Source organism: Schistocerca nitens, chromosome 1 (assembly GCF_023898315.1).
Source record: "Schistocerca nitens isolate TAMUIC-IGC-003100 chromosome 1, iqSchNite1.1, whole genome shotgun sequence".
In the NCBI taxonomy this organism is placed as follows: domain Eukaryota; kingdom Metazoa; phylum Arthropoda; class Insecta; order Orthoptera; family Acrididae; genus Schistocerca; species Schistocerca nitens.
Window position 1 is genome coordinate 1,003,457,738 of NC_064614.1, and position 13,128 is coordinate 1,003,470,865.

General features: G+C 39.3%; 1 protein-coding gene across 1 annotated transcript in view; it reads right to left on the minus strand.

Moving 5' to 3' along the window:
* Nucleotides 1-6,801: 6,801 nt before the first annotated feature.
* Nucleotides 6,802-13,128, minus strand: part of LOC126195445 (transferrin) — a 57,177-nt gene continuing 50,850 nt past the window's right edge. The window contains exons 13-15 of the mRNA XM_049934073.1: nt 12,692-12,822; nt 10,250-10,393; nt 6,802-7,193 (exon numbers count right to left, since the gene is read on the minus strand). Of these exons, the coding sequence (XP_049790030.1) occupies nt 7,080-7,193; nt 10,250-10,393; nt 12,692-12,822 (389 nt within the window). The 3' untranslated portion in view covers nt 6,802-7,079. The remainder of the gene's footprint in view (nt 7,194-10,249; nt 10,394-12,691; nt 12,823-13,128) is intronic.

A 13,128-nucleotide genomic window follows, 5' to 3' on the forward strand; every position in this document is an offset into this window, starting at 1 on the left:
ACCTGAGTCGAAACAAGGCCCCAGGAGTAGACAACATTCCATTAGAACTACTGATGGCCTTGGGAGAGCCAGTCATGACAAAACTCTACCATCTGGTGAGCAAGATGTATGAGACAGGCAAAATACCCACAGACTTCAAGAAGAATCTAATAATTCCAATCCCAAAGAAAGCAGGTGTTGACAGATGTGAAAATTACCGAACTATCAGTTTAATAAGCCACAGCTGCAAAATACTAACACGAATTCTTTACAGACGAATGGAAAAACTGGTAGAAGCGGACCTCGGGGAAGATCAGTTTGGATTCCGTAGAAATGTTGGAACACGTGAGTCAATACTAACCTTACGACTTGTCTTAGAAGAAAGATTAAGAAAAGGCAAACCTACGTTTCTAGCATTTGTAGACTTAGAGAAAGCTTTTGACAACGTTAACTGGAATACTCTCTTTCAAATTCTGAAGGTGGCAGGGGTAAAATACAGGGAGCGAAAGGCTATTTACAATTTGTGCAGAAACCAGATGGCAGTTATAAGAGTTGAGGGGCATGAAAGGGAAGCAGTGGTTGGGAAAGGAGTGAGACAGGGTTGTAGCCTCTCCCCGATGTTATTCAATCTGTATATTGAGCAAGCAGTAAAGGAAACAAAAGAAAAATTCGGAGTAGGTATTAAAATTCATGGAGAAGAATTAAAAACTTTGAGGTTCGCCGATGACATTGTAATTCTGTCAGAGACAGCAAAGGACTTGGAACAGCAGTTGAACGGAATGGACAGTGTCTTGAAAGGAGGATATAAAATGAACATCAACAAAAGCAAAACGAGGATAATGGAATGTAGTCAAATTAAATCGGGTGATGCTGAGGGAATGAGATTAGGAAATGAGACACTTAAAGTAGTAAAGGAGTTTTGCTATTTAGGGAGTAAAATAACTGATGATGGTCGAAGTAGAGAGGATATAAAATGTAGACTGGCAATGGCAAGGAAATCGTTTCTGAAGAAGAGAAATTTGTTAACATCAAATATAGATTTAAGTGTCAGGAAGTCGTTTCTGAAAGTATTTGTATGGAGTGTAGCCATGTATGGAAGTGAAACATGGACGATAACCAGTTTGGACAAGAAGAGAATAGAAGCTTTCGAAATGTGGTGCTACAGAAGAATGCTGAAGATAAGGTGGGTAGATCACGTAACTAATGAGGAGGTGTTGAATAGGATTGGGGAGAAGAGAAGTTTGTGGCACAACTTGACTAGAAGAAGGGATCGGTTGGTAGGACATGTTTTGAGGCATCAAGGGATCACAAATTTAGCATTGGAGGGCAGCGTGGAGGGTAAAAATCGTAGAGGGAGACCAAGAGATGAATACACTAAGCAGATTCAGAAGGATGTAGGTTGCAGTAGGTACTGGGAGATGAAGAAGCTTGCACAGGATAGAGTAGCATGGAGAGCTGCATCAAACCAGTCTCAGGACTGAAGACCACAACAACAACAACATTGCAATTTCTTACGAAACTATGTCATAATGTTTCTGCATTTATATCTTGCACTTCGTCTTAACTGACGTTTCATTTAATAATACCTATCGTGTTATAGTTTTTAAGTGGTAACAACCTGCATTGAGTCTTTGGTTTCAGCTTCATGCAGTACATAATATGTATATTCTTCGCATGCTTCCTAATGGTTACGATCGTACTAACCGACTATTGTTTGAATGGCTGCGAAGGCCATTGGTTGTCGACAGTTGTTTTTCTTACTGCTGCCAGCCTTTCTCGATGTACGATTAGTCTGCCACTTGGCGTCACATGTGCAAGAGCTATACTTTCAGCATTTTATGCGCCCACTTTTATTTGTCTTGTTTTTGTACTTAGTTATAACCATTGATGGAAACTGGTGTGCAGCGTGCATATGTTTTCCTGAGGCACCTTTTTACAGTGTATTTATTGTTTTTACCACAGCTATGTCTAATCATGATGTATCGAACCATCTCAGTAAATTGATTTGTGACCTAGATACAATTTATTGTGTGTCAATTCTGAATGGCCACTTGACTCTTGGATGGAAGCATTTCTCTACGAAGTGTAAATACATTTAACTGACAGCAGTCACACTTTGGAAAGAATATACTCCACTGTGCGCTAAGAAACAAAACCTTTCTAGTTAGGGGCCTGAACTTGCCCCTTGCAGTCTCGCAGCCAACAATGGCGTGAGACTTTTCTATCTTTTGCTCTACCTATGTGTATACTTGAACACTTTTACTCTGTTTCCTTATCACTGCATCTGGAGTCAAGTCTTCGACATTCGAATTGAATGCCTCTTAATGTTTAATATACTAGCCCTGCCTTTTGTTTTTCTTGGTGGAGAATTTTTAATAGTACATCATATTTGAAATTTTACTATTTTTCTGGTGTGTTTTACAATACAGGGAGCTACTTATTTTCATTTAGTTTCTCTGAACCAAATAACCCTCTCTCTTCTTGTTCACAATAGTTTAAGACCAGATGTAATCGGGGTTCTTTCTTCCAGCATCTATTTAAATACTCCTTGATTTGTTTCAGGTACAGGAAAAGGACTCGAAATGCTGTAGGATGACCTTAGAAAGACTTAAATCTTTCATCTACACTGACTGTACTGTAATTCGCTAAGAGTGTTTTTCTCGTCATTTCTCTCTAAATATCTTGAGTGAGTCGTTAGTTATCACTTCCGTAATACAGTATTTTTCTTTTATTGCCTGAGGAATACCAACTGACATGCTGTTTGATGTTGAACATTTAACCATCACGGTCAGATAACCCACTTGTAATCAATTTCACATCTAAAGTTCTGAAAATATTTCTAGAATCAAATTTTCGATGGTCGTCGATAAATTCGATTTTGGCTAATAATCCAAAGCTGGGCAAATCAAGTTCTTCACGTTCTTGACAGTTACTATCTCTGCATAAGCGACCTTCCGGTTTCTTCTGCATAATGTTATTAGTGCCGTCACTGCCAGGTGAAGCCAAAGATATTACATGCTCGTAGTCTGTATACTGTCAGTGTTACTAATTTGTGGTTATCCAGGTGCACGATTGTGCACAGCAGGAAAAGAGCTGTGAAAGCTGTATCAGCTAAAGCTGTAGGTCGTGAGACGTAACTCCAGGGACCCGTGCTGGATCTTCCTGTAACTAATCCTATAATACTATGGTGTACTTTATCTATGTAGGTGTACCTCCACAATCTCTACGAGTTCTGAATGATGTTATCATTGGAATAATATATTTACTGTCGACCTTAATAACTTTTTATTCATATTCGAATTTTGTGCTTGCTGTTTATGAAGGGCGTTATGTACTGATATAATGTATTAAATTAGTACTCTTCGATTCCCTTGGTTCTGTCTGCTACAGTCGCTTACGTTGCTGTTAATGTAACGGAAAAGCTGTTTCCCAGTGCTGAATACAGTGTCACAATTATATCGCACTCGTAACTGGTATTTTTTCAATGTATTATTTTGAATCACCTAGTAAGCGTGAGTTAGTAACGGAATGGTAAATGTAAAAAATGAACTTCGCAGGAAGTTGTTATAAAAGTAAATTCCTAGAGAAGGCAGGATGATCAGCGGTAACGGCAGTTTAGTTTTTGTATAGGCAAAATTAAGTATGTACTACTGAGCAGTTTTTAAGCTGTCCCACACACCATTTTTGCAGAATTTATTGTTCTGGCGAGTGATAGAGTCCTCACTCTGATTTGCAGGAATACTGAGGGGTTTTCGTGATATCCTCAGTTGTGTAATTGAGGATGTAGTCAGATCCACAGATATTATTACTTGATCTTCTTACCAACATATTTTCACAGCTAACACCGACCCCTGCACTCGGTTTTAAAATATTAGTCACCTTAAAAAAATCATCTATAATTCTGTGCCACTACTAATTTCCTTCCCACGTCTAGCTAGCGATAAAATCTTCTTGATTATTTTAATTTTTGCAAATCTGAATATTTTTTTGTTATTAAGGCTGAGTGCATCCATATGGATTTTGAATATTGTGAAGCTTCTGCCAGTTTGTCCAATGTACAGGCTTGGAGGTTTGCTACAAATGAGTTTTTACATGTCTGACTTCTGTTGTTGTTGCATAGTTCGGATACTGCAGATGATTTTATTTCGTATTTAGTTATAGGTGAAGATGTTAACTCTCATGTCACATGTCTTAAATATGTTGGCAACTTGGTAAGAGATCTCCTCTAGGAAAGCTAGGCTTAAAAATCTGGTTTTCGTGTTTTTGGATTGTTGTTTACCAACTGGTTTGTGTACTTTTGTTGTATGGCTTAGTTTATCCATTATAACAGGATTGTATCCATTACTCTAGGCAAATGATTTTATAATATTTGATTCTTTATGCATTTCACTTGTATTCAACAGGATTTTCAGCATGTGACTAACCATCGATCTGAAGAAGTGTTTTTTATATTGGTGTCAATGACAAGATGATTTATGAATAGCAATGTTGGTAGTTATTGGCTTTCTGAAAATTTGAAAATTATGCTTTTGATTTTTTATAGTGATTTTTAAGTCAAAATAGTGTCATCTGGTATTCTTATAGTAAATTGAATAGTTTGGCGTAGTTTATTAAGTTCTTGTGCTAGGATTTCTATCTCTTTTGCTGTTCCATTAAAAAGAATGACTCTCATCGACATATCATTTATAGCAAAGCAGCTTAACTTTCAGATGGGATTAAGATCTGAATAAATTGTTTTCAAGACTGTTAATACTGTGGATACGTCAGCTAAAAAGCCTGAAAGACTACTTCCCACCGCTGATCCATCTTCCTCAAGGTAAAACATGTTCTTGAACAATAAATAAGTAGTTGTGTGACAATATAAGTTCCAGGATCTCTATAGATTCGTATATTTCTGCTCTAATAATTGTTTTGTCTTCTAGTACATTGTTTCTAATTATAAATACTCTTACTTTGAGAAGTATCTTGAATATGTCAAGAGATACAGGTAAAAGTTGTGATAGTGATATTTTTGTATTGTGGATGAGCTCATAACTGTTTTTGACAAGGAAATTATTTTGAAACTTGTATGCCTTACGGATATTGTCATTAAGGTTTGTGGTGATTTTACAGCTTGGATTATAGAGTGAATTTAGAGTGGGACATATGGGACAGTTTGGTTTGTGGATTTTAACCTGTGCTCTTACTTTTGGTGCTGACAGGTTCATCCAGTATGTAATACTTCACTTCTATTGGTATGAACAGGAAATTGCAGTTTTTAGGTAACTTCTTAATATCATCTTGGATTTGGGAGTTGGTCACAATCTGTTTCCTTTACGTTATTATTTCTGAAGATTCCTGAGGTTTGTTAATATAACCTGTTATAGATGACAGATGATTTGTTGCACTCGTTTCAAGTAACAGTAGGACTTCTAAATCTACTTCTTTTGCCAAAACTGTTGTAAATGAGAAATGTTCTAAACAGTTATTGAATTTAAAGTGAAATTTATGATGTGAAGACAGCACTGTCTAGAGATAATGTTACACTAATTTTTTACTCAGAATGTTAATAAAGAAATATGACGGAACAGAGCCATTTTTCTATTGTAAGCTATTGAAAAACCTAATGTTATGTTAGTTTATAGTTATTACACAAGCACAAAATTGATTGTACCAATTTGCGGAATAAATGTATATAATTTATAATTTGTGTGCTTTGCACTAACATAATTTAGAAAATGAAACAATATATAAAAATGGGCTCAGTAAGACCAAGCCAAAACGTGTTTCCCATACACTTAACGATGTGTTCCTCAGGCCTGTACATATGTTCACTACTTTTATTTTCTGGTGAAGTTGCATTCATAGCCAAATCTCTATGGTTCAAATGGCTTTGAGCACTATGGGACTCAACTGCTGATGTCATTAGTCCCCTAGAACTTAGAACTAGTTAAACCTAACTAACCTAAGGACATCACAAACAGCCATGCCCGAGGCAGGATTCGAACCTGCGACCGTAGTGGTCTTGCGGTTCCAGACTGCAGCGCCTTTAAGCGCACTCAAATCTCTATGTGACAAGTTTCTTCAAACACAAAGTTTATTTTCAAACCATTGCAAAAAGTAATTAAGTAATTTAGGAGAACGATTATGATCAGTTTCCTATTTACACATTTTGTAAATGTGTCTGAAGTATAGGTGAGTGAAAACAAGAGTTCTGTATTTTCACCCTTCAGAAACCTACTTTCCTAGTGCGTTCAGCCATATTTTTGGCATGACTTGTATTAGACGTAAGACATTTCTGTCGGAAACAGTCGTTATCCTTATTTTAAAATTCTGAAATAGGTGTATGATTCTGTCAACATTTACTTTGGTTGCCTAAATTATGTAAGTCACGTCTGAAAGTTTACTCTCAATGGTCTCCTATAGAAGTCAATGGACAGCTAGCCGTACCTGTCTGGAAAGTGACAGCTTCACACATCACCCTGACACATTGTAACAGCCATAGTTTCTTTTATGTATACATGCTTAATTTGTCCGATATAGGTTAACAAAACCATTTTGATACCGCAGTCAGCATAGCGAAATATAACAAATTAGTGCAGTGGTTCAAATACAAAAAATTAAGATATCTTTCTAAAGTAGAAAAAACTGTTGAATATTTTTAGTTAGAAGCCAATCAAATTAGTTTGCTTGTGTACAAGTAAGTCATCCAGTGACCAGAAAAAAAAATTCTGTAGTTAGGATATTTACGGAAGTGTCAAATCGTAAATAAAATTTGTTGTCTTTTACTGGAGTTCTATAAAGAAGATGGTGAGAAGAGGATAAGAAAAAACAACAGCGAGGTAGTGGTATCTTTTGTTTATTAATACAAGCATGGTAGCACGAAACATTTATTTCCAGCTTGGTGTGTTTATTCTAAGTCAGTGAGATATGAAGCAATGAGAATTTCGCATAATGAGAAGAGATGACACGATTGTATTGGTGCTTGCGATGCGTTTCGATATCACAGATACAGAAATCAGACTTGTGCGCAATCACTATGCTAAAGAGGCGCACGCGACTAGCGCCGGCGCGCGCAAACTGAAGGGGCTGAAGCTTCCCGTCGTGTTGACTTCAGGACTTCAGGACTTCTTGGCGGCTGTAGACTCGCAAGCCCGGGTGGTGGCCTGCACCTGCTCGTAGTCGCGCAGCGCCTGAGATTCTTCGTACACTGGTTTCAGGCCGGTTGCAGAGTCCTGGAAAGAGAGGTAGAACGCACTTCGTCAGCGAGGGTAGTTCTCTGTGTTGCAGTGAAAACAATCGCACAAAGACTTGCTAGTGCAAACTGAAATGTCTAAAGTAAGGAAAGAGCAACCCGTGTACACACGGACAGTTTCCTCCTCCCCTCTCTCACAGACCTATTGCTACAACCAGGTACAATTTGACTGCCTATCCACTGTTCTTTAACCAACCCACTTGACATACCGCTCTCCCAGACTCAGGGAGGCGGCATCAGAGAACATTCCCCTCCCTCTGATCCCTAACGACCGTTGGGACTCTCTCTGCCTGTTACCCACATCTTTCTTACTCACCTCAACCATTGAAGCTTCCAGTCTTCATTCCTGCTCGATCGCAATTCTTTAACAATCCACACAAACAACGCGCAATTCGACAGTTTCTCCACACACACACAAATCAATATACACCTAATATCTACATCAAAATTTCTATTCCACAGTCACCAGGAGCTCTCACAATATTATCCTCACTCACCATCAAATAATGTATGTCAATGTTTTAGCATATATTTCATAATTATTATCACCCCTACATACAATCTTCCATTTGAGGTCACCATTTGCATCAATCTTGATCTCAACAAAATTCTCACCTTTCCACATATCATGAGACAACGCACTTCATAGTCTTCTCACATTTCATCTTCACTGAATTTTGTGTTTTCTAACGAAAATCTATGCTGTCAGTGTGTATAATGCATGGTTGAAGTGTGAGAACGCTATCCACTTCCAGCCCACTCTTAACTGTGAGGGACGAGGGTCTGAAAAAACAATAAAGATGAAAAGAAACTCCTGGGCCCCAACGCCTTGCAATGTAAGTCGTGTTGTATTCACTCAGAATGCTGTACATGCTACTGACTGATTTTGGTTGTCAGTGCACCATTGATATCTTCTCCATTAGAAACGGAGGACATATTCTCATGCTATCACTGGCGTAAACATTCTGTGACTATCTACAAATTAATTAATGAAAAATATTAAACAATAAATATTACGAGTGTTCTGGGAATAGAATACGGCATCTTAGGATGTTAATGAGCAATTTCCTGCCCTGATTTTTAAGAGATCAAGCGGATATCCCTGTTTACATCTGCAAGTCACAGTTAATTGTAGAGGGTACTTGGTTTTATGGGCAGATGAGGAAGGTCCGATAGCCCATGATTGTTTCACTTGTTCTATTACGGGTAGGGGAAGAGTGAAAACGGGGCAAAGGGTACCGAATGGCCGCTGGGTTTTCGTCTTCACCTCACAGAGAATCATCACGAACAGTGTAATATACCCAAGCCACATGAGGGACTAGGGAAGAGTCGGGAAGTGAATCTAGATTAACGCCGAAAAGCCTGGTCTTCAGAAACCTTACACCACCTAGCCGATCAAACGCTCATCTGGTACTGCGCGCACGCCAGTGCTGGTGCAGATGACGTGGGTGGAGCCCGTCGCCCTCGATTGTGTTTAACGCTGCGTGAGGGCCCAACACTTCATTTCGTGTTAAGATCTCGCTACTTCCGATTCTGTTCTGCGACTTATCTTGGACTTGAATAAGTTCTGGGCGGTACTGTTTACATTTTATACACATAACTTGGAATTTCTTCTGGTTTATAGTAGTTTCAATTTCGAATTTGGGCTTACCCTGCTTATTACGTGACTCTGTGTGCAGATCTGCAATGATCACGGTCTTTGAGTGTACGTGAGTGCAAATGACCACGCTCGATTAGAAAATCCAACACCGTCATTCAAACGGCAACCGGTGAGTCTGACGCTAACATACAGGCGTCAGCGACGACGGCTACCAACGCGGCATTTGTAATATTGTAAAGTTTATTAATCTAAGAAGAGCTTCACATTTACAGAGCTGAGTGAAACTTCCCGAGCGTTTTCGTGTAACTAATTTACTTTGATCCACATAAACATCCTTAAACTGACCAAGGACAGCGCACAATCACATGAATTTGGGATACTACTACGCATCATTCCAATGAGCCTGTGTACAAAATGTGAATCATTTGGGTGAATGGGAGTGTTGGTGAGAGTCTTCCTGTGTGGAGATATTGCCCAAAAGTGTAAATAGTGTAGTTGAAGCTGTAAGTTCTCTGTGAACCATGGGAAAACCTTCATGTATATAAGCCGTTGCTTAGTTTAATTGGTACTCATTATTTAGTTGTTATTTAAAATTCCTTTAACTAATGTTGGAAATGAAGTCCCATGCTTCTTGACAGAGCGTAGGGGGAACGATGCGGGAGACCCTCTCCGCTGTACTAGGCAAGTTCCTAATGGGGGTGGTTTGCCGTTGTCTTCCTGGGGATGAATGATGATGATCAAGACGACACAACAACATCCAGTCATCTCGGGGCAGGTGAAAATCCCTGACCCCGACGGGAATCGAACCCGGGACCCCGTGCTCGGGAAGCGAGAACGCTACCGCGAGACCACGAGCGGCGGGCTAACTAATGTTAGTAAATATTTTTCCTTGTCGTAACGCTTTTTGCATGAGTAATAATCATTTTTGGTCAAAAGAAGTGTGCCAGTATGAGACGCAGGCAGGAAGAAATTTCTCAGAATATAATTTAAAGTATTGAATTGTATCAAAATGGACACCTTAAATACGAGACTTGAAGAGTTTGAGATGTGGTGGTATAGAAGGATGTTGAACATTAGGAGAGCTCATAAGAAATTAGGTGGTTCTCCACAGAATCTACGAGTAGAGGAACGTGTGGAAAACACTGACAAGGAGAAGGAACAGTATGATTGAACATGTGGTAAGACGTCAGGGAACAGCTTCCATGCTACTACAGGGAGCTTTGGATGAAAAAAAAACTGTTTGGGTAGACAGACACTGGAATTTTCCAACAAGCATTGAGGACATCGAGTGCAATTGCTGCTCTGAGATGAAGAATGCGTAAGTCGTCAAGCCAGCTAATATTATCCTATCTTTACAATTTACGAAGTTGTTATTTATTCATCGTGTGATTTAAAATAGCGTATTATTGCAACCGTGATCATATGAGCGCACTTACCTTGAAGAGCAGGTCGTGCTTGCCTTCGTACGGGCCGAAGAGGCGGAAGAGTTCCGGCTTGCTGGAGTAGAGGTTGGCGGCGGCCAGCAGCGCCTGCCGGATGGCCTCCAGCTGGTGCTCGTTCTTCGTCTTACTGGTCACCACCTGCGGGAGAGAATAGGGGAGCGTCTGTAACACTGCGTGCCTCACGGCCGACAGCTGGGCGTGACGCATCACGTCGAAGTCCTACATCAACATCTGGATTCATCCAGGTACCTGATGACGTGGGACGTGAAAAATGGGACGTAACAAATATCGGATACTGCAATCATTTCTAAACTTTCAAGTTCGGTTTGTGAAGAACGCGTGGGGAAAAACGACTAGAAAAGAATATGTATGAGCTCCTATTTCATGGTTATTTAGGCAAATGTACTGGGAGGAAATAACATAAAAAATCGCAGTGAAAACGAAATCAGGACCTGTCATTTTTATTTAATCACCTAAGACCGGTTTCAAACTTCAGTGAAGCTACGTTCAAACTGTAACAAACCTAATTCTGTGCAGAGACGTTTTTAACGAAGGTCCCCATACTAATGTTCGTCACCAGTTAAAAATGCCCTCATCGAGGGCTTAAAACGGTCGTGATTGAAAATTCATTTGAAACTGGAACTATTCTTAATCATTTTTTTTATTATAACAGAACAAATATTTAAAAGTCATTTTAAAGGAATTACAGTCATATTTACACCAATGATGAACGATAATTAAATATAACTGAGAACAAAAGCATATGCAGGTTAAGGGGGGTAGGACGTCAAACGGGCTGACTTGGAGCAGGAGAGGCACCAGAGGACATTTTAATTTCCACTGTTTATACGTTTACAAGTAAATGCATAAAACTTTGTCAGCATGACCAGGAAGGATTCAGGATTCACACTCGTAGCAGCGGAAGTTCAAAAACATATCAAAATAAGTTTTTTACATGTGAAATTTCATCATTTTTCACTTACTATTGGTTTCATTTGTTGCTATAGGTACACTTTTCTTCATAAGTAAGAGAGACTGTTCGATGAATTTTGCACAGCATACAAACCATACTTACAGGTGTCTGAAACTCTAGAATCTATTTAATTTACGAAAAAATGAATGAGCTGTTACGTTTTAAACTTTATGTTTAGAAAAAAATCAAATTTTGTAATTTATTATCTCAATTTTTACCACAGTTTTTAATAGATTTAGAAAATTCTAGAGTTTCATACACCTGTAAGTATGGTTTGTATGCTGTGCAAAATTCATCAAAGAATCTCTCTCACTTGTGAAGAAAAATGTACCTATAGCAACAAATGCAGCGAACAATAAGTGAAAAAATGATGAAATTTCATATCTCAAAAAAAAATTATTTTTTTATGTTTTTGCACTTCCACTGCTATGAGTGTGAATCCTGAATCCTTCCTGGTCATTCTGACAAAGTTTTATGAATTTATTTTTAAAAGTATAGACAGTAGAAAATAAAATGACCTGTGGTGCCTCCCCTGCTCCAAGTCGGCCCGTTTGACGTCCTACCCCCCTTATGCAGCAAATTTCTGTAAAATAATTATAATCTCCCTAGTGTTAAGCACGTTAAAACATGGGTTTTGCAACATATGCTCGAAAGTAACGTGCTCCTAAAGTAGCATGAACATCTCGGATTTATTTTATGAGCACAACATGATGTCATAGGAGCAACGAAGTACATGGCATAATCTACTACTAAAAAAATCACCCATAAAGTAAGTTATAATGCTCCTAGTATACCTACAGATATGACTTGTTCCTACATCAAAATCACAAGTGTCACTAATGTATCCAATGATACTTCCGTTTTTAGATACTTGAAAATGGCCTAACGCTGAAATTGTACAAACGTACACGAAATAAAGAGAATGGCAGCTGAAGGCATCAAGAAGTCTTTAAAAAATATATCGCAGCTGCGGACCCTATCGCATTCAAAATTACAGACAAAGTGATTAGACAATAATGTACCACATTTGCCTTTCAAGTCGCTAGGCGACGTTTGCAGCGAAGTTATTTATAGTTTGTCCGCTTCTATTTGACTTATAATGACAGAATGTACTGTCGAAAAGTAACGTAATAATTTCTTTAGATTTTCCATGTTCTTAGTACAGAGCACCAGTGAGGACAATAAAATGTCACTACAGAGGTTATCGACCAGTTCTCGCATATATTATTGACTGAACCAGTTTCGACGGGTATGTCTTCTCAGTAGCCCGTATAGGTTCTTAACCGTTGGCTGTGTCAGTACGTAATAGGAGAGTGCACATCCGAAGGTCTCATACTCGAGTTGTCACGACTCCGTCGAAAACAGTTCGTCAATAAACGACATATGAGAGCACTGACTTATAACCCCTGTAGTCGTGGCGTAATGAGCAGTGTAGGGGTGAAGCAGCAGAGCGTCGCACTCACCAGGTGTCCCGGGACCGCAGCCAGGTTGCAGGACTCGAACTGGTCCAGAGGCTTCCTGCCGCCGTCGGGGCACAGCAGCTCGTAGTCGCCGGACTTGAGGTCGCGGGCCCACGCCTCCGAGTTGTGTCCGTCTGCAAAACGTGGCGCGTCGTCATGCGGAGTCTTACTACTGGTGCAAGCAAGTGGTTATTTGATACATATAACTAGCTCCAGACATATACACTACTGGCCATTAAACCTGCTACTCCAAGAAGAAATGCAGATGATACATGGGTATTCATTGGACAAATATATTACACTAGAACTGACATGTGATAACATTTTCACGCAATTTGGGTGCATAGATCCTGAGAAATCAGTACTCGGGACAATCACCTCTGGCCGTAATAACGGCCTTGATACGCCTGGGCATTGAGTCAAACAGAGCTTGCATGGCG